This window comes from Tyto alba, unplaced genomic scaffold (assembly GCF_018691265.1).
Source record: "Tyto alba isolate M040663 unplaced genomic scaffold, T.alba_DEE_v4.0 Super-Scaffold_20000042, whole genome shotgun sequence".
Lineage (NCBI taxonomy): Eukaryota > Metazoa > Chordata > Aves > Strigiformes > Tytonidae > Tyto > Tyto alba.
In genome coordinates, this window is record NW_024881293.1 from 13384464 (window position 1) to 13405727 (window position 21264).

A 21264-nucleotide genomic window follows, 5' to 3' on the forward strand; every position below is an offset into this window, starting at 1 on the left:
TTAACCCAAAATAATTTTATTGTTGCTGTTGCTTCTGATACAAAAAGGAATTCCACAAAGAGCCACCTCTCTGTGCGGGACAAGGGGGCACAGGTTTTGGGTTTCAACGCTTCCCCAAAAAAAAACAACCAGCAAGAAATGTCAATACAAAAAAAAAAAAAAAAAAAAAAAACCAACAAAACACCGCACCAGAGAGGAATGAAGGAAACCTTGAGCTTTTTCATTTGAGACTTTTGGCTCAACACACACACACAAACCCATCTCTGCTAATTTATTATTATTAATAATTTTTTTTTTTTTTAAAAAAAAGCACCTGTTGGAAAAACAAAACAAACCAAAACAAAATAATAAAAAAACCCCCAAACATCAGGCCACCCATCCTGTCACAAGCTCTGGGACTCTTGCAAAATCCAGAGTCTGGAGCTGCATTATGCAAAAGAGTTTTCAAGTTTGACATTAGCCCAAATACAGTATACATACACTTCCCCCACCCCATGCGGCGGCAGCGTAACCAGGAAAAAAACAACCCCCCTCCAAGTACCAAAAAAAAAGCTACAGGAATATGCACTCCTCACAACAACGAGCAATCATAACTTTGGTGGTTATACATAAATATGAAAGGGTGGATGGATACAGTGCACTAACGCTGACGTTTCAATACCAGCACCAGCTTCTGAAAGCTGAAAGCACCTTAGATTCGTTGATAAGGTAGTTTTGTGTGTCACCAGAGTGAATTAGCACCTTTCTTTCCTGTGATGATGCACAGGGTTGATGCAGAACTGAAAGCAGATTCATGCAAAACTAGGAAATGGTATTGCAGAGACCAGCTGTGTGAAGAACACTCTTGAGGGAGGAAGAAAAGCCCACCTGGACAGAACAGTCTGGACAGGCTACTTCAGGCAGCAGGGAGCTCTCAATTCACTTTAATTAGTATTTTCCAGACTCTTTTTAGTGCATTTCGATTGTCTGCATTAACCAGAGACTGTCCATCTCGGTTGTCACTTTGGTCTGACCAAGATGTGTGTGACAGCCAGAGGGAAGGGACTCGCAGCCCCCCGGTTCCAGAAGTGCCCCTGACTCGGGTGGGGTGTGGGGGGGGACACCTGGCCACAAGCACCAGAGTCACGCAGACGGGGCGGCTCGGAGTTGCAAAATGAAGCTCTGGCTGGCCCGGCTGCAGAGACAGCCCCTGCGCCATCCCCATCTTGGTCCTGCTGGTGGGAAACTTTTCACAGGGGTGGTGGCCAGGAACTCTGCCCCTGCAGCACACCCCACGTGTCCTGCCAGGCCCTCCAGCCCCTCTGGCATGGGAAGCATCCAAATGCTCTCTCTACCAGACTCATAGGACATTTTTCCTGCCAGTTTGGTTTGTCCAACCCCATTCAACAACGCAATTATTTGTTTTTTTTTTTTTTCCCCAGAGCTCCTCCTCATTTATAGGAGCACACCTCAACCCCTGGACTTGCTGGAGCAGCCCTTCCAGCTCCAATCTTTGGAGGGCACGTGTCCGGCGTACCGCCGTGTGAAAACCTCAGGTTCCCTACGGAAGCCTGTGGTCCCGGGGCCTGGCTGCTTCGTGGTGTGAGGTTAGCATCCTGAACCGCCCCGCCACTCAGAGGTGACCTTTTCCCTTTGACAGAGGAGCCCAAAAGGACCAGAGGACATGGAGAGGACAGAGAAAGACAAGAGCACAGCCAGTGTAGGTACGGGATGGTTTCTGCAGCACCATCGTGACAAGGCAGAAGCAAAGGAGGATCGAGAGCTGTTGGGAAATGTACTGATACCGCACCGTGCCATAGCTCCTGCCAAAGCTGCCCCCAGCCCCCCCCCCCCTTGCATTTCCTGGGCTGGGGGGGTGGCATCTGGCCTGTGACCATGAAGGACAGGCAGCTTCCCCATTGTACTGCCCTTGCCAGCTCCGACTAACACCGTCTTGGTTAAAGGAGACAGGCAAGAGCTGAGCAGAGGGAGGGAGTCCCTGCTTAACAAGGTTGGAACCTTTGGCAAAGCTTTCGTGAGCTCTTTTGCGGTGTGGCTTGGTTTTGACTCCAGCACCCCAGGAAGCAGAGTATCCCTGCGTGGCCAAGGTGAGTGCTGAGCCCAGAGGGACATTTCCCATCAGTTGTACAGTGCAGGGGGGGGAAGGTGGTGGCGGGGGGTGCAGCGAGAGAGGAGGCAGTTGTTTCCAGGTGTGGATGGCAAGGCTAAGGACTGTACTGTCAGTTGGGTGGGTGGATCTCATGGATGTTAGTAGAGTTGGAGCTGGAGCTTCATCCTCAGTGCTTGGCCCAGCTCCCCTGCTAAGTAGTTGAGGTGGTTCTTGGCCTCTAGTTTCTGCAGTTCCCTCTTGCGGTACAGGGGCACGCTCACGATTTCCAGCAGGTAGGTGCCAGGCACTATTTTCTTGCGGCCGAGGTGCAAGTAGCTGAGCCCCTCTTTTTGGTGGATGCGGAAGTAGCCATCCTCATTCCCGTGGGAGATTAGGTACCGCACACGGTTCTCCAGGGGCTCCACAGCTGGCAGGAGCTCCAGGATGTGCTCCTTGTGAGCCAGGTCAGAGAGGTTCAGCATCATGGACAGAGGAGCATCCACATCCATGCTGGCCAAGTTCACAGTGTGATCCTTCAAAAGGAACCAGGCATGTTACTTACAGATACCAAGAAAAGCCCATGGCCAGGTGAAGGAGGACTTGATTTAGAGGAATTCTGCCCCCTGGCTCACCCTAAAGCAGCTCTGAGAAGTGGCTAGGACTTCTGTGGTCCTTGCTTTCCTTCAGGTGTTTCTTGGTACCCTGTTTGTGCCTCTGAGACTGAGACAGCCAGTACAGAGCCCTCAACTTCAGGGGAAGAACCAATTGCTTCAGGGGCGTTTTCCTTCAAGGGCCTGAAGAGTCCACAATGACCTCCCAGTCCAATCTGTCCTGCCCAGGCCTGTGAACTTCTCGGGGAGCTTTGGACAGAGTCCAGAACTTCCCTCCAAGGAATAATCTGTATTTATAGTGACTGTGGAGTCAGGCAGTGAGTGCTGATAGTCCTCTATGGCCCTAGGGAGCTGCTCCCCCATCAGCTTCCCTTGGAAGGAAACATGCTTTATTTCTTCATTGCATGTATCTCCAGACATTCGTGGCCAAACCACACAAGTGTGTGTCACTTGACTGCCCTGACCTCCTCTAATGTATTGTGAAAGACCTTCCATTTCTGCAGGACTTGGGGACTCAACGGCATCCACAAACACCCCTGCGCCCAGCATGGGCAGGTACAGAGTGAGCTGCAACCTCTGCCTGGACTGAGGCAGCCCTACAGGGATGGGCACGCCGCATGGGACCCACTCCAGGCAGCTATCACCCAACTGACCCAGCTCTTGCCTTGCTCCACCTCACCCAGGATGCCATGGATTTCTTACCTGGTGCTTCTCAGTGCCATTGACGCTGCGTCGCTGCCGACCTCTCTTGGGGTAGCCATTTATCTTGCACTCATAGCAGGTTTCAGGGGAGAGCAGGTTGTCTTCATCTTCTTCTTGGGGGGCAGGAAGGTAGGCACCTTTCCCAAAACCCAAGCCAGAAATACAGTGTCTGGTGGCAGAAGAGCAGAGAGATCCATCTCAGATCCATGCTTCCAGAAGGAAATCTTACCATTGGCCTCGCAGGTTCTCCATGTAGCACCCAGAAACACATGGAGGGAAGATCATGCCTGGGTATATAGGAGATGGCTTAGTACAGAATGGCTTGTACACAGGACATGTCTGAGAGAGATCAGGCCCCATTTTCTTTAGATGTGGCCAGTAGGTTTAATCTGCCTGCACCCTGGACTAGATGGACCTGCAGAGCATCTGTTACAATGCTCACAGCTTCCCTAACCATTGGATTAGTGAAATGGAAGAGGAGATATACATTAGCATGAGGATCTTGTGATGGGTAAGAAGCAGTCTGGCATGGAGAAGCTGAGGACTCACGTGGGAATGGGAGCTTACTGGCTCCTGGGGCTCCTTCAGTTTGTATTGGTGGCAGAGAGTAGAAGTGTGGTGATGGAGCATGTCTGGGGGGCACCAGGCACTTGGCAGCCCGCGATATCCCCCAGGAACGTCCAGGTGCCTGCGGGGACTACCCGCTGGCTGCTGTCTTACCCTTGTCCTGCTCGGAAGTAGCCTCCAGGACAGCCACAGAGGTAGCCTCCATCTGTGTTGGAGCAGCCGTAACTGCAGGGGCTGCCGCCTGCTGAGCATTCATCCACATCCTGGCACCCACCAAAGGCTTGGTCAAAGTCAAAGCCGGACGGGCAAACGCACTTGAAACTTCCCAGAGTGTTGTAGCAGGAGGCAGAGCCGCAGGCGGTGGGGCTGGAACACTCGTTTTCATCTGCACTCCAAAACAGCAGAACGGGTCAGAAACTTAGTGGCAGGGAGCTCCTGTGCTGCTGGTGCTCCCCACCCGGCGTGGCCACGGAAACCCACCCACGGCCACCGCGGAGCTGGCAGCAGGCTCCCTTCTGCCTGCCCGTGAGACCTCATCCCATGCAGGTCCCTGAAGGACTGCCTTGATTTTTTTTTTTTTTTTTATTTTTTTTTTTTTTTATCCTCCTGCAATGCAGGGAGCTGCTGGCGTCAGGAGCGCTGGGAGCTCATCACTCTGCAGAGCAGCTTCCCGACGTTCCCGTTGCAGAGAGAACCTGGGGCGGTGCAGGGGCACCGTCCGGGCACAGGCACCGTCTGTCTCTGGGGCAGGGCAGGAAAACCAGCGCTGGGTTAGCAGGGATGAACCCCGAATCCAGGGTTAGAGGTGGCCAGGGGTGGCTGGAGAGGGACTCGGGGCTCAGCTGCCCTCTGTCCCCCCAACCCCGCAGCTGCAGGGTGCAAGAGCCCCCATCCCACACTCACCCACACACTGATTCCACTGGTAGTGCTGCACGTAGCCCTGCGGGCAGCCGCAGCGGTAGCCTCCCAGCACATTCTGGCAGCCGTGCTGGCACCGGTGGTTTCCATCACACTCGTCCACATCTGCAGCAACGGAACACAGATGGTGGTGAGACAGCTTCGCCCTGTCTTGTGGGCAGCACTGGGTGCACAGGGACCACGTGTGCATGGTACGTGCCCACCAGCCAGCATCCCTGAGGGTGCTCGTGGGGGTGGGTGGTTCTTTCTGCCTAATTATGTCTCTGCAGCTCGGAACTGAGCACCACCCTCAGCCCCAAGGCCCACATACATCCTCTTGCAGCCCCCGCTTGGAAGTTTTTTGATTTAAAGGTCTGGCCTGGGCTGTTACCAGATCTGCTCTGCTTCAGGCTGCCTGTGCTGAACACAGGCTTTTCTTTAAGCACGGCACATGGTGGGTTTGGGCTGGTGTGAGATCTCCCCGATGAGATAAGGGACCATTCATTTCCCAGCAGCCTTGCCCGCTACGATTGCAGCACCGAGACCTTCATCTACTTGTCCAAGAGCCGGCATTTCTCCAGGCAGGTCAGGCACTGACCTCTGCACCAGGGCTTCCCGTGTGCGTTTCTGGTGCCCCACTAAGTCCCTTCTTGGCTGGACTGAGCTGCCTTAGAGACTGTGAGTGAACTAGGAACTCTTCCACGTGAAACATGTGTCTGTCAAAGCCCCAGAGATACAGACCCACCTTCGCAGTTGACACCAGAGCTGTCCAGGGAGAATCCTTTCTGGCACTCGCAGTTGTAGCTGCCTGGCGTGTTCAGACACTGTCCTTTGGCTCCACACAGAGAAGGCTGAGCTGTGCACTCGTTATTGTCTGCAAAACACCGGCGGCCGCTTGTAAGCCCATCCCCAGCGACGTGGCTGTGTGCAGCTTTGCAGACAGCTACCTTGCATCGGGGAGCTTAGCCCAGTAGCAGACAGATGGGTCAGATGCACAACCCCAGGCTGACTGGAGAAGGGCAGTGCTCTGAAGCCAGAGCTGGGGCGGCTGGAAAGACTCTCCTGGGCTTAAAGCTAACCCACGGGGACCTTGCTGGTGCTGTACAGCAGAGCAGCGGGTGCCTCTACTCACCGATGCAGGACGAGTGGTGCTGAGTGAAGCCTGGGGGACATTTGCAGTTGAATCCTCCGATAATGTTCACGCAGAGGAACTGGCAGTTGTGCTGCTTGGTGGAACATTCATCCAAGTCTAAAGCAACAAGCACAAGAACATGTGTCTCAGTTTATCTTACTGAGGTATCTCATCTTTCTGGGCTGAATCTGTGACACCTGCATGTACACAGTGATCCACAGTGGTCCTGAGCAGTCCAGGGCCTGGTGTGGACCAGCCTCATGAACAACACACAGAGAATTCTTACATGGGCATAACAAGTCCAGGGAGGCTCTCCCCACCTCAGCTGCTGATCGTATACAAACACATTTGGAGCGTGCAGAGATTTTTCTCCCGTAATCCACAAATCCCAGACTCCCCCAGCCTCCCAGGCCACTCTCCTCGCAGCCTGACTGCACCAGCACTGTGAGAGGTGGGCAAAGCCCCAGCCCGGCTGCTGCCAGCACGCGGAGGAGCCCTGGCAGGGACTGGCACGCGCAGCCCGCTTGCAGGAGACACGCAGGTTCAGGGTCCCTGGAGCTCAGCACAGTTTGGGATACGCTGTGCAGTCTGTAGGAAAGGGGCAAGGAGTATTTTTTTTTTTTTATTCCTGACGAGACAGGTCTGTGGAAGGATGAAACCCCAATGTGTCAGTCCATGAGGGTTCAGCATGGCACCTTTTTCCATGTCCAGCCTTGTCCCGAGGCTGAACAGAAGGACCTGCCTGTTCTGTCACATGTTAATCAGCTCTTGCCATCCCCCCTGCTGCCAGAGATGAGGCAGGGTCTCTGCTGCCTTCTCCTGGGTGAATACCTTTGCAGATCTTCCCATCTTCTTGCAGAATGTACCCTCGGGGGCAGGAGCACTGGTAGCTGCCTTCCGTGTTCTTGCAGATGAAGTTGCATGGCTTAGGGGACTGGTTACACTCATCCAAATCTAGACTCAAGAGACAAGACACATCAGCCTTCACAGGTGGTGCGACTGGCCTGGGTCCCCCTTGGACCATTCAGTCTACCAAGGGGCTCCTGAATACAAGGTGATCCCAGGTTTCATGGTCCCACAGAACTAAGTGGTGAGATGGCCCTATGGCTACTGGCACACTCCCTGTCCCTGATGAATGCATCTTTTCCACTCTCCAGGAACCCAATGAGCAGAGACAAGGGCTTTGAGGGAGCATCTCAGTTTGAGCCAGCACCACAAATCTAGGAGATCTCCTGCAGGAAGAGCTGGATCACCGCCCTGCACAGACATGGGATGTTGTGTGACCTGGTGGGTACGAGTGACATCTTTCCCAGCCCCTTCCTAGCTGAAGAGATGGGTAGATGCTCCTCCTGAGTGCTGGGAACATCAGAGATGGGGCCAGCCCTGTACTTCTGGAGCTTCGTCACCTCTGCCCAGCAGTGTAGCAGCCATGGCTCTCACAAAGCTCATAACTTTGAGCTAGGCTGGAGGGCACAAAGCTGGAGAAAGGGCAAGGATGTTTAGGGAGGAATCCTGTCCTGGTGCTCAAAGTCATATCTGCTCTCCTCCTAGGCAGAGAGCTTGGTTTCTGGGAGACAAGGCCTCTTTCCCACTCTGTGTCTAGGTCACACAGCTGCTGGCATGGTCCTGAACACCATCTCAATATCGGAAGGACTTCTCAACTCCTTCAGTATTTCTCCAGACACCCGCAGCTGTGATTCCAAGGGTGCCTTTTATGTTAACATCTGGATTCCCAACGTGGCACTCAGGCTGGCTAGAACCAGCTGCCCTGCCAAGGAAAAGTTTGGCTGCTCACAGACTTTCATCTCCGGATCACACTTCCTGCCAGTCCCTGTGACCACAGGAGTCACAGGGAGAAGACAAAGAGCCTCGGTTTTAAGGAATTAAACAACATGGAGTGACACTGTGATGTCTAGAGGACCGTGCAGTAGGGGACAGTGTCCAGAGCCCTGCTGAGGATGTGCAGCACAGCATGGCCAGAGGTGAGGGCAGGGCCCAGGTTGGGGTTACAGGACCCCCTCTTTGCACGCTGAAAAGCAGTGGTGGAAGCCTGCCAAGGCCAAGGTCTGTGCAGAGACGTGGGTTTCCCTCTCCCGACTCACCCACGCAGGCTGTGCCTGTGATATCCGCGGTGTAGCCCAGGCGGCAGTGGCAGCGGAAGGAGCCGATGCTGTTGATGCACTGTCCATTCTTGCAGAGGTTGGGCAGCACCTTGCACTCGTCGATGTCTGCAGGAGGGAGGGAAGGACCTGTTAGTGCCAGCGCTGCCTCTGTCCCCACCCTCTGTGCCAGGGCACCTCAGAATCTCCCAGGGAGCCAGCCATGACATTCAGGGAGTTGTAAGATGATGTCACAGGACAGACTGCGTGGATCTGTCCCAGCCAGTTCCCAGGGAAATTCTGCCTGTACCCACATCTCCCCTCTGCACTGAAGGGGATTTAGGCCCCAGCTCACCTCTCCCATCAGTGGAGTACCCTGGCCCATGAGGACACATTTTCTTGTACTGGGCGGTTCCGGGAAGGGGGCAGAGTTCACACTGGGGGCCCCAGCTGCGCCCACTGTTGCAGCAGCACTCCGATTTGGTGACCAGGTTGCGGTTGGTGGAGGACATCTGGCACATGGTTTGCAGCACTTCAGTGAAGCAGAATCCTTGGCGGGTGTCTGGAGAGAGAGAGTGGGGATACGAGTTCAGGATGTGAGTCAGCACCAGGGATAACTGAGCAGCCTGCCCAGCCTGTGCCAGTTCCAGCATGGAGGGTAGCATGGTTTGAATAATGCTAAAGGTAAAGGTGATGCCCCAACAACCTTCCCACTCAGAAACCCCGAAGCAGCTGAAAAGCATCATCTGCTACTAAAGAGAGGCTGCTCAAGACCCACCAGGACTCGGTTATTACCAATACACTCTGTGCCAGAGGGGCTGACTTCAAAACCTTCGTTGCAGTCGCAGCGGTAACTTCCCACCGTGTTGATGCAGCGGCCGTTGGGGCAGATCCCAGGCTTGGTGCGACACTCGTTCTCATCTGGGAAGGAAGGAGCCAAAAAGAGCTGCAGTGAGGCATAGGACAAATTTCAGCCTTCCGCGAGTCCTCCTGCTACTACTCAGTTTGAAACGTCCTCACACAGTCCTTGAGGGCCACTTCTGCACCCTCAGGCAGCCGAGAGAGACACATCGACCTGCCCTGGATCTCTCCCGAAGCAGGGTGGCTGGCTACCCAGCTTCCCTGGTTTGCACATCCTCCACCTGCAAGTGGCCAAGCTGCTGGGATTGCTCCGTGTTCCTGCTGTGCCTACTACTGTGCAGGTCTGGGCTGGCCCACGCGGGCCCTTCCAAAAGCAGCCCAGTGCAAAGAAGCTTGACACAGACATGGCAAGATTCAACAGAAAGGACACATGGCATAATGCTGTGTCAGCCTGTGCTGGAACTGTGTAGACCCGTGGGTCCAGAGAGGAACAGAGGTTTTGTGTGTGCAGGCATCTAGGAGGACACAGAGGAAGTTCTGACACATACAAAACCCTGGGGAGGAGCTGTTTGACAGAAGGACATAAAACTTATATACATGGACAATGACTAGAAGAAGGTGGCCTCCACCAGCCCCACTGGGAATCCCTCCCAGCCTGGTCCTTGGTACCTGTGCAGCCCTCTCCATCGGGCCTGCGTTGCATTCCTGGTGGGCAGATGCACATGAAGGTGCCGATGAGATTCTTGCACAGCATCCCTCGAGACTCGCAGTCGTGCAGACCCTCTGCACACTCATCCAGATCTGCAACCGAGAACCTCATGAGACCACGGTCAACCTGCCAGCTCTGCAGCACTGAGGGGGCAGCCAGGAACTGAGTCCTGACATCTGCACGGCTCCACCAGTCCCTCCTGCCTTGACCCAGACTGGCTGGCACACAGCAGGGCCACCAAGGTAGGCGAGAGTAAGCTAGAGATGCCAGCTCAGAAGTCCTGCCTTCCCTCTGTACAGCACCAGAGAACACCAAGTGCAGGGGGCTGGGGAGAGTGTGGGAGCTCCCCGGACGGGTGCAGAAGGGGATTTTACCTCTGCACATTCTTCTATCTTCTCGGAGGGCGTATCCAGATGGGCAGGTGCACTCGTAGGAGCCGAAGGTGTTGATGCAGCGGAAGGCACAGAGCAGGGGATTCAGTGCACACTCATTGATATCTGGGAGGCAGGAGGGGAGAGAGCTCGACTCTGTGCTCTCGGCAGAGTCAGCTGGGCAGTAACGGTGGCGGATCTCCCCAGGACAGACTCCCCTCCTCCCCATGTATTCATCTCCTGAGAACGTTGTTCCACCAAGACTCCCTGTCATGGTTTTCAGTTGCAGATGGACAGACACACGGTGTCTCAGCAGCTTCAATGGGGACAGGGTCCTGGCTCCTTGGTGAGGCAGCTCCTAGGCAGGTCTCCAGCCTCAGAGGAAGCCGAAGGGGACCAGCGCTGATGTCCACACTCACGTGGAGAGGAGCCCCAGCCAGCTTTTCTGCACTGTCCACTGGCAGCTGACCTGACTGCTGCTCACCCAGGCAGTGACCCAGTGGGGTCGCACACATGTCCCGGTATGCAATGGGGGTGAAGGGATTGCCCCACAGGAGCATTACCTTCGCATGTCATCATGGGACCTGGCTCAAAACCCTCGTCACAGGCGCACTCGAAGCCTCCCACCACGTTGGTGCAGGTGCCGTTGCCACAGGGGTTGCCAATGGAGCACTCGTCGGTATCTGGAGGAAGCCGGGACCACGTCAGGTGGAAGAGTGAGATAGGAAAGGTGCAGGCTGGTCTCTTCTTGCAGCCAGAGCATTCAAACAAGCCCAGCAAAGCCAGGAGCCAGGAGTAAAAAGCAAAGGGGCAGGGGAGAAGCAAGTTTCTTCTCTCCACACACACACACATGATGAACATGCTCATAGCCCCTGACGTAAGGAGGATAAAAGCAAGAGGGAGCGGTGCTCCCCATGCAGACCCTTACCCACACAGTTGACTCCAGTGTAGTCCAGATTATACCCAAAGGGGCACTCGCAGCGGAAGGACCCATCAGTGTTAATGCAGGCCCCATTTATGCAGACACCCAGGTTCTCTGAGCATTCATTAACATCTAGAAGGGAAACCAAGGCAAGGAAACCTCATGTGAGCATAAAGCCAGAAACATATCCCTGTCCTCTCAGGACTGACCTGCAATCTCAGACACTCCCTCTCCAGAGCTGGGGAATGAACCTTTGGCGAGCAGAGACCATGAGCTTGGGAGGGCACCCAGTCCTATGTCCCTCCCCTCCTGCCACTGGGGTTCAACCCTACCCTCCAGGTAGCCTAAGTTTGGCTGCTTCTAGGAAACCCCCCACAAAACAATCTTTTTCTCATCCCTAGATCAGACCTTACCTTCTCGGGTGTCACCTGGGCCTGGGATGGCTCCATGGCCGTATGGACACAGTTCCTGGAAGGCAACTGGAAGAAAGCAGAAAAGTGAGATATACTTCCAAGTGCTTCTACTCACAGAAGCTGAAATGCGCTTTGGAGGCTTCTAGAGCATGACTGAGAGCTTGACAGATCACTGCCCATGGGAGGCCACAAAATGCTGGCTGGCTGGAAGACACCCGCGCTTGCCTTCGATCTGGAGGCACTGAGATGCTTTTACCTTATCTAAAGCTCTGCAGAGAACTGAGAGCAGATCCAAGACAGAAATAAGCCTGACTGTGGTTTCTGGAGACCCAGGGAATACTGCAGTCCAGTAAGGGCTACTAGCTTTCAAGGCAGTACTCTCCAGATGGAGGAGCCCACTGTGCCATCGCTGGTTGTCTTGCCCGACCTGCACACCTTCCCCACGCTCTGCACGTGTCGGAGACACACTCAGCCATGTCTCCCACGGAGCAAGGTCCCAGCACACCTACCGTTTCCTTCCTGTGGGCACAGCTCACAGGGGTCTCCCCAGCCTTCTCCTGGCATCTTGCTGCAGCAACACCGAGCCTTAGTGGTGTTGAAGGCCTTGGGGACAGAGCACTTTCCGTTGTCGAAGCGAGTGAAGCAGAAGCTCTGGCGAGTATCTGTAGGAGGAGGGGGGAAGGCAGAGGTCACCGCAGGCATCCAGGATGGTTATGCTCCCCTCCCCACCGTGATGAGCTGCACTCACCAAAGCACCGTCGGCCGTTATCAGACAGCACGAAGCCCGGAGGGCAGACACACTGGAAGCTGCCAGGGGTATTGGTGCATGTCCCGAAGAGGCAGATGTTGGGCTCCTCTTCGCACTCATTGATATCTGGGAGCACCAGGGATATATTACTTACAGAACAGCCAAAGGTCACTCCTTTCCTCGTTGCATTAAAACCATCTGAAGCTGTGATGTCTGGGGAGCTCTGAAGCCTGCGGGACGTCACCCCAGCCCTAACCCTTAACCCACACTCAGGGCAAGTGGGATGATGAAGAGGCCAGGGCACAGGAAAACCACAGAGCCTCCTCCGTCAGGGGAGCAGGCCTTGCCTTGCTCTGTGTCCAATTGCTTTCAAGAAATTGCTTGGGGGTGGTGATGCATGCCCCAGCCCACCCAGAAAGAATATGGTTGTTCTGGGAATGGTCCAAGGTGACCACATGCTGTGCTGGAAATGGAGGAGGCAGAGCCAACATTACCGATGCAGTTGTCGTTCTGCACCTCGTACCCAGGGGGGCAGATGCAGCGGAAGGAGCCCTCCAGGTTCTGGCAGGTGCCCGGGGAGCAGGTCCCAGGCAGGCTCACGCACTCGTTGATGTCTGCAGAGGAGAGGAAATAACCAGTGATAGTGTCTGTGCTCAGCTGGGAGGACTTGGGTGCAGGGTACCTTACTGCACCCAGGCCCTACCTGCAGCGGCACCCTGCTTTGCCCAAAAGATGCAAGGGAAGCGGATAAGACATTTTCCAGGATGCTCTACCTTGTGCACCCTGGGAACACAGACTCAGGCCTGCAGCACCTGGTGCTGCAGGAGGCAGGGTGGTGGACACAAGTAACCAGAGTACAAAGTGCCTGTCTGCCCTCATAGCCCTGCAGGATGATCCCAAGGCATCCCTGGTACAACTCTGCATGCTTTAGGGGCATGGACAAGACAGTTCTCCTTGCTGCCTGCAGGTCTCAGCACAGGGAAAGGAGCTGGCTTGACTGTTGCCTGCATTGCTGGAAGGGGGATGCAGGCATAGTGGGGCCCAGTCCATGGTCAGTCAAATGACCAGGCTTTGGCTCCGGAGGACTTGGGGCCTTGTGAGCAGATCTGGAGAGTCCACTGCTCAGTTGCCTCTGATGGGACCAGATTGGGAACCACGTCTCATGACACTGCACCAGCCACACCAACGTACACCTCAACTCACTGAGGAGGGCCAGCGCGCTGCCCAGACACTCACCTACACAGTTCTTCCCATCAGGGGTCCGGTCGTACCCCTCTTGGCACAGGCACTGGAAGGAGCCGATGCTGTTGATGCACTGGCCGTTTCGACACACCTGCCCCACCAGGGATGAACACTCATCAATGTCTGTGGGAGGGAAATGATAAGCACAACGGGAAGAGATAGGCACAGCAGGTGAGTGTCAGCGTGCCACCTTAGCCAGCCCTACGCCTCTGACACATACAGCCACCCCTACAGCCACTGCCAGGTGACACCCAGAGCTCACCCCCATATGCCACCGGGTGACACCCCACGCCCCACAGCCATGGCCACGCTGACCCCAGTCAGCAATCCACGTGGTCAGGAGTCCGTGCAACTCACCCATGCAGTCGTTATTGTGCGTTAGCTCAAAGCCAGGGAAGCAGAGGCAGTTGTAGGAGCCCACTGTGTTCTTGCAGGTCCCGTTGCCACAGGGCTGTCGGTCACACTCATCGATATCTGCAGAGAGAAGGTCACAACTGATTCAGGGGCTGAGTGATCTGAGAGCCACAGCCTTGGGTAGGCAGACAGGGTCCAGGCAGCTGCACAACACCCTTATGGCTTGCAGGGGCAGCCTGGGATCGAGAGGACGCTGTGGCCCTTGGCTGTCCTTGGCACTACCCAGCGGGTGCTGGAGAGACCTCACGTCCATCCTGATATCTGATTCACGGCAGGGCTGTGGCAGCCACACTGACCCATGCACATGGTCTGCTCCCCCGTGGCCTTGAAGCCGTTGTGGCAGATGCAGACATAGCTGCCTTCGGTGTCAACGCAGTCCCCGTGGCTGCAGACATTGGGGATCTCCTGGCATTCGTTGCGACCTAAAACGAAGCAAAGCGGGCACTAGTGAGCAGAAGGGATGGACCAAATGGGAAGAGCCAAGGCACTGGCCCTTTGCACACCCCTGCCCACCAGCGGGAAGCCGTGTCTGTGAGCAGCAGCACAGCAGAACGGGGTCTCTGTTTTCTGAGAGGTGGCTTCACAGAGAACAAGAGCTTTGTGCACTGCCATCTCTAAAAAAATATATTTCATTGGAGAAAAGAGCCTGAGCTGCCAGACTAAAGCTGCACCTCACAGGGACCTTTTCTCATCCCCCGGGAGCCCACAATCCCTGGGAATTGTTCCAAAAGCACAGGTATCCCATAATCACAGCACGGCCAGGTCATAGTCCCCCGGCTTGGCAAAAGACCCATGCACAGGGCTGTCATGGCATTCATCCTGTCCTTCCTTGGGTCCACATATGGTGGTCTGCAAATATCTGAAGAGCCTAGGCAGGGGTGTCAGCACACGTGTCTCTGGAATAGGTAGCAAAGAGCTCCCATCTTACCCACGCAGGCTCCGCTAGGCGACAGCTTGTATCCGGTTGAGCATTCGCACCTGTAACTGCCCGGGATGTTGATGCAGTCGGCGTTGCGCTGGCAGAGGTTCTCCCCACTGCTGCACTCGTCGATGTCTGTGGGAGGAGAGAAATGCAAACCTGGGCGGTGCAGGGTGCCAAGCACTCACCGGGCACCCTCATCCTGGGAGGGCTGGAGCGGCTCAGTGGAGTCAAGTGGATTTTAACCCTTGGTTTGCTCCAGTCAGGGTCAATGTTCAACCTGTTTCCGATTGCTTCGCAATAAATAGTGGGAATTTTAGTTACAACGCAGAACTTTGAAACAGTCGCGTTTGCAAACTTTTTCTAAAAAAAACCCAAACCAAAACAAAAAAAACCAAAACAAAACAAAAACAAAACAAAACCAAAAAAAAAAGCAAAAAACAAAAAACATAAAACAAACAAAAAAAAAACCAAAACAAAACAAAAAAAAAAAAACCAAAAAAACAAAACAGAGGAAGGGAAAACCTCTGGAACACGACAGGAACACGAATGAAAATCAGCAACTTTTGTCCAACCATTGATGAGGGAAAATGAAGATTTCAAGAAGGCTGAGATGAGAACACGTAGACTCTGTCCACGCCTGCTGTCAGCCCTCATCCTGGTGCCCCATGAGGTGGGGAGATGTTAGTGCCATGCTGAGAGCCCCCACCCTTCTGGGTGCCCTTGGCAGCGTTGCCCTGGCTGCCCTGTTACCTTCGCAGATGAGCAGGATGTTGTTGTAGCTGAATCCAATGGGACACTCGCACCTGAAGCTGCCGATCTGGTTGATGCAGACGCCGTTCGTGCAGATAGCGGGGATCTCACTGCACTCATCGATATCTGCACACAGACAACATCCCTCAGCATCCCGGGAAGGCAGCAGGGAGGGAAGCAGCCCCCATAGCTGGCAGACTGCTGCCCTCGTTCATTCTGAAAAGAAGAGTAGCAGGAAAGGGCCACCAGACAAACAGCGGAGCCACTGATACTGGATCTGCAGATCACGCCAGGCCTGGGCTGCTCTGCAGAGTTCGGGGTACACAACAGAGCCACACAAGACTCCAAGTCATAGGAGCCATGGGATTGTTGGCAGAGCCTGTGTAGCACGTGCTGGGAGGGATCCTACCCAGGACATCCACCTTTGATTTCTCTGAGTGTGTCTGCAGTAACATGGACACTTGCTCAGGCTCTGGGACCAGGCTGCAAATGGGAAATCCAAGGGGTCACTGAAGTACCGAGATGGCTCCAGGGTCCCCGACTGTCGCTGTGCCCAGCACAATCCACCACCAGCCCTGCCAGCCCTGCACTGATACCCTCGGATGCACTTTCCTCCTGGAAGCTGAAGCTGAACTCATCTCCCTCCACTTCAGTCCCCTGGCTGGTACTGCCAACGCCGGGTGAACCAATGATTACCTAACCTGTTTGTCTCATAAACCACCAGCAAGTGCATCTTTCAAGACTGCAAAGCGTCTGTAGACAGCCCGCAAATCCCAGGACCTTCAACAGCTCCTCTAGCTTTCCATCTACCAAAACACAAACCTGAAACCTTGGCTCTCAGCGGTGCCCTGCTGCTGCAGGGCCGGCGCTGCTGGCAGGGTGAGTGCCAGGGCTATCACAGGTCTAGATCTAGCTGGCCACTGGCCGCTGTTTGTGATCGCTGGTCACCTCTCTCTCCAGGTGGGACAGAAACCAAGGCACAATTGCAAATGTGGGGAGGTCTGAGCAACCCAGCCACTCAGGACATAGGCTTGGCCAGCTGCTTGCAGCCACGCAGGCCACCTCTTTTCCTTGTCTCTTTTCTGCTCAGGGCTTAATTTACTAAGGGGGAGGAAGGGAACAAGCACCGTGGGGAGAAAGCAGAGGGGCAGAGAGCAGACCTGGCTCCTCAGGGCACGGGGAGCTCTACTCACCGATCGGCTTTCCTGTGTGGATGTCGATGATAAATCCGGGGGCCTGGTTCCCGCACAGGATCTGGTACTCGGCTGGAAGGGGAACACCAAGGTCATGGCCATGCTCAGCAGGCATTGGGGTGCAGCGAGGGGTGAGAGGGACAAGGGCCAGCCTGTGGCTGGAGTGAGAGGAGACGGGGTGTGACAGGGAGCGGGGGGATCTGCACGGTGCTCAGCCAGGAGTCACAGAGGCCCAGAACACGCATGGCACCGGGCAAAGGGCTTGCACACGCGTGCGCTGCAGGGCACACGTCACACGGTAAATGGCATGCTCACACGCGGCATCCGTGTGCCTCGCAGGCAGGTACAGGCTCACTCCTCCACGCAGTGCATGGCCAGCACTCCCCGCTGCAACGCTGACACCCACAACACTCCCCACGCAGCCCACACATCATCTCCTCTCCACAGACACTGGCCCAGTCTCCCGCATCCTTCTAGTGCAATGCATGTCCCCACAGCGCCCACCCCCACCTGCCAGACATGATGTTCTCCCTTCTCCCCCTCTATTTCTTTAGTGTCTGTGCCTCCAAGTGCACAGGATCACTGGAAAAGCAAAAGGGCAGCCACAGTATCAAGATGTCCTTCCAGAAAAATTGACTTACGGCTGGCTGGTGTGGGGCAGGGCTCGCATGGCTTGTTCCAGGCCTTGCCAATATTGTAGGAGCAGCAGCACATCTTTTTGGTCATGTTGAAGGAGAGCTCGTTCTCACACGTGTCGTTGTAGTTGCGGTAGCACACGCTCTTCCTCATGTCTGCAAAGGCAGCCCAGACAGCGTCTCGTGCCAGCCCCGGGAATGGGTGCTGCCAGCCCCAGGGTGCTCATCGCTGGGGATGTGCCACCCCGTGCTGTCCCGGTGCTCAGGGAACTGCAGGTGACACACAGGGCAGCCCAGCAAAGAGGCTGCAGTGATGGGCTGAAGCCCTGCTCCGGTGAGAGCGTTGGGTCCTGCCCCCGTAGCAGGCAGTGGCAGTGCTCTGCTGGGTCTCTCACCGCCCCGTGCCAGCAGCTCTCCCTTCAGCTGCTGGCAGGGGCAGCGCCAGCCCCTCCGGCACGGGCAACGTGCACGGCGCAGGGGTAGGGGTGCGGTGAGGCTCCGGTGAACTCGGGCACCCCGAGTCCCAGCCCCTGCTCCCAGCACTCCTGCTCCAGCCGCTCAGCCACCGTGCTGCCCACACCGTGCTGCCCACACCGTGCTGCCCACACCGTGCTGCCCACACCGTGCTGCCCACCGCACAACCCTGGGCTTGCTCACAGGCAGGGCACTGCCGGACCCCTTCCCGCAGATTCGGACCATGCCGTACCCATGCAGTTATTTCCTCCGTTGACTTGCATGTACTCAGGGGGGCACACGCAGGTGTAGTTGCCGAGGGTGTTGTAGCAGGTCCCAGGGCCACAGATCCCAATGTGAGCAGAGCACTCATCAATATCTGCCAAATAAAGGAGATTGGAGGTCGATGCATTGGGTACAGGTAGAGAAGGCCCTGAAACGGGGTTGGGGGTAGGTTTGGCACAAGGTATGGATGGGCCTGGCACAGGGACCAGCCTGGCCTGGCACTGGGAAAGGGGACAGGGTTTGTGATGAGGGTGGGAAGTCTGGAAGAGTAAGGGGAAGGGATTCTGCCAACTGCTCCTCGGGCAGCCCAGATACACGCACAACTCTGTGGCACACCCACACGTGTGCCATACACGCCAGGCACACAGACAAGCACCAGCACCACGGTACAGCTACCTTCACAGATGCGCGTGTCCTCATTGAGGTAGTAGCCAAGGGGGCACTCACACTGGAAGCTGCCAAAAGTGTTCACGCAGTTGCCGCCCTGGCAGAGCCCTGGCAGCTCCTGGCACTCGTCGATGTCTGAGGAGGGAGAGCAACGGGGAGGTGTTCACCGCCTGCCAGCCCAGCCCAGGCAGTGCCTTCACCCCGGGGTCCCCATCGGGTTCATCCCACCAACTCCAGCCCTGCTGCTGCCTGAGCGGCTCGGCCAGGGGGCTGGAGCACAGCCGAAGGGAACACACTTTTGCTATTTATCATTCAGTGGTCAGGGGCTTGGCGGGCACCCAGTCAGCCCAGTGCCACGGCAAACAGTGGCCGTACAGGACTGGGCTCCCCCAGTACCCAAGCTCCTGGTGAGGGAGGATGGGGACTGGGTTGGATTACCTTCCAGGATGACAGTGATGGGGTTGGGCCGGAAACCTTCTCCTCCAGGGCACAAGGTCTTGTACTCAGCTGTGGAAAAAGTCAATCGGAGGGGATCCTGAGCTGAGCAGGCTCCCATAAAACAGGAGGGGTAGAGATAACCAAGAGAAACCCAGGAGAAACAGGCCATAAGGACGGTGTTAGTGGGCCAGATGGAGCAGCCTGACTCCCATCGCATGCCAAACCAACTTAGCTTCCCTGTCTCTGCCTGCCCACCCTTGAATGGGGTTAGTTCACATCTGCTGCCCTCCCCCAGCCCACCAGACTAGGAACAAAGGATCCCAGCCTGGATCCCCCAGGCACAACCAGCCTGGTGTCCCCCATCCCACTTCACCTCCCCCCTGCCTTCCTCTCCCTCAGCTTCCCTTTCTCCACCGTGATGACAGCAGATCCTGGACCCAGGACTCCCAGACTGAGTCGAGAAGCCACAGGGAAGAGGCCTTGTCTCTCTTTTCTGCTCTACACCGCCCATCCAGACCATGCTCAGGTTCACCCCAGACATTTTCCCAACTCACTCGTGTTGGCTGGAGGACAAAGCTCACAGGGGTTGCCCCATGCACGACCCAGTGAGCAGCAGCAGGATGCCCGAGTGACCCCAACACCGATTTCTGCGCTGCAGGAGATGCCCCCATCGCCTCGATCCTGGGTATCCAGGAAGCAGTTCCCAACACGGGTATCTGCACAAAGACAGTAGTGGGTGAGCAAAGCCGGTAAAGACTTGTGTGCACAGGAGGAACGAATGACGCTGTTGCCTCGAGAAGCAGGGAGAGGGATAAGGCTCCAGTCCTGTCCCAGATGTCCACTTGTGTTGTAGTAAACCACATCCAGACTGTCCTTGCAGTTCGTGGCTTTGGGAACCCTTCAAGAATAAAGTCTGCCTGGCTTGTCTGGTAAAAACCACACTGTATTATCCAGGGGTTGTAGAATGCTGGCCTGTCTTCAGTGTGGCTAGGGAGCATGACCCAAATAATGCTATCAGTAACACAGGGCCTTGCAAGAAGCAAACACTTAAGAAGAGCTCCAGAGCTGCCCATTGCTTCAACCAGGAGAGCTTCAACACTGGGGACACAAGGTGGGCCAGCCTTAGCAGGGGGTAGGTACTCTGCTGCTGCTGCAGGGTTAAGCCCATCATGGACAGCCAGGTATTTGGCAGAGCAGATAGTGGTCAGCCACCCCAGTCTCTGGTAGTGGCCAGTTCCAGCTATGTGGGACCACCAAGGAGGACTACCAAGGTCCTGGTTGGAAGGTGTGCTCTCCACACAGCCCACTCACCCACACAGCCCACACCAGTGGGGTTCAGCTCGAAGTCCTGAGGACAGTTGCACAGGTAGCTGCCAGGCGTGTTGACACACAGGCCGTTGATGCAGTTCACAGGGTCGGCACATTCATTGATATCTGAAAGGATGGAAGGATGAAGACTGAAAAAAAAGATGAAGACTGCCACAGAAACCACAACCCCAGCCCTGAGCTCTATACTCTGTGTTCAGGTGTATACCCATGACCATGGTGTTTCTAAGGCTCTTCCTGTATCCTGTGGGGAGACGGCAGGGCGGCCCCCCCCCACCACCCATGAAGATCTACGGTGGAGCAGACATTGATTTATGGCCTGTGGCTTCTGCTTGGTATAATCAAGGTGCTGTGCCTGAAGAAGGCCGGGGTCTCATGGGAAAAGGTAGCCCTGCTGCTGTAATTCAGCGCTGGGAGGATTGCAGCATGCGGGGGTGTCCCACACCGCAGCAGTTTGGGAAGGGCTGCAGCCATGGGAGGGAATCCAGTTGGAGAAAGTTAGTGACCCATGACGGAGCAGTGTGGGGAACACTGCGGCCCGTGGGAGGAACTCATGTCGGAGAAAGTTTGTGGAGGACTGTCTCCTGTGAGAGGGGGACCACGATGGAGCAGGGGGAACAAGTTTCGGACACTCCCCTCACCGAAGGATAAGAGAAGTGGCAGCACTGACTGCACCCCCCATTCCCTGCCCCTGCGCCACTGGGGGAAGGAGGTAGAGATATCTGGAGCAGAGCTGAGCCCGGGAAGAAGGGAGGGGTGGGGGGAAGGTGTTCTCAAGATGTGGCAATGCTTCTCACTGTCCTACTCTGTTATGTGTTGTTAGTGTCTGTAATAAATGTATGTTCTTTTTTTTCTTCCCCTAACGAGTCTGCCTTTTGCTCGTGATCATAAAGGGGGATTTTTCCCCATCCCAGTCCTATCTTGAACCCCAAGCCTGGCTCTCTGTCCCTTCTCATTGCCGGAGGGGAAGGGAGAGAGAGCTGCTGCATTGTGGTTGGCTGCCAATCAGGCCTAAACCACGACAATGTGATGGTAGGCAAAGCCCTTCTAGAAACAGAGTTTGTCTTATCCTACCTCATACCACCCTGCCCAGAGTCA

General features: G+C 55.6%; 1 protein-coding gene across 1 annotated transcript in view; it reads right to left on the bottom strand.

Moving 5' to 3' along the window:
* The window catches only part of FBN3 (fibrillin 3), a 113531-nt gene continuing 92267 nt past the window's right edge, over positions 1-21264 (bottom strand). The window contains 30 exon segments of the mRNA XM_042794583.1: positions 1-2622; positions 3403-3571; positions 4123-4354; positions 4873-4992; positions 5612-5740; positions 5999-6115; positions 6830-6952; positions 8101-8226; positions 8453-8659; positions 8893-9018; positions 9628-9759; positions 10042-10164; positions 10602-10721; positions 10967-11092; positions 11374-11439; positions 11883-12035; positions 12122-12247; positions 12616-12735; positions 13358-13486; positions 13721-13837; positions 14074-14199; positions 14706-14831; positions 15450-15575; positions 16643-16714; positions 17284-17433; positions 17984-18109; positions 18412-18537; positions 18841-18909; positions 19395-19556; positions 20152-20274. Of these exon segments, the coding sequence (XP_042650517.1) occupies positions 2248-2622; positions 3403-3571; positions 4123-4354; positions 4873-4992; positions 5612-5740; positions 5999-6115; positions 6830-6952; positions 8101-8226; positions 8453-8659; positions 8893-9018; positions 9628-9759; positions 10042-10164; positions 10602-10721; positions 10967-11092; positions 11374-11439; positions 11883-12035; positions 12122-12247; positions 12616-12735; positions 13358-13486; positions 13721-13837; positions 14074-14199; positions 14706-14831; positions 15450-15575; positions 16643-16714; positions 17284-17433; positions 17984-18109; positions 18412-18537; positions 18841-18909; positions 19395-19556; positions 20152-20274 (4142 nt within the window). The 3' untranslated portion in view covers positions 1-2247.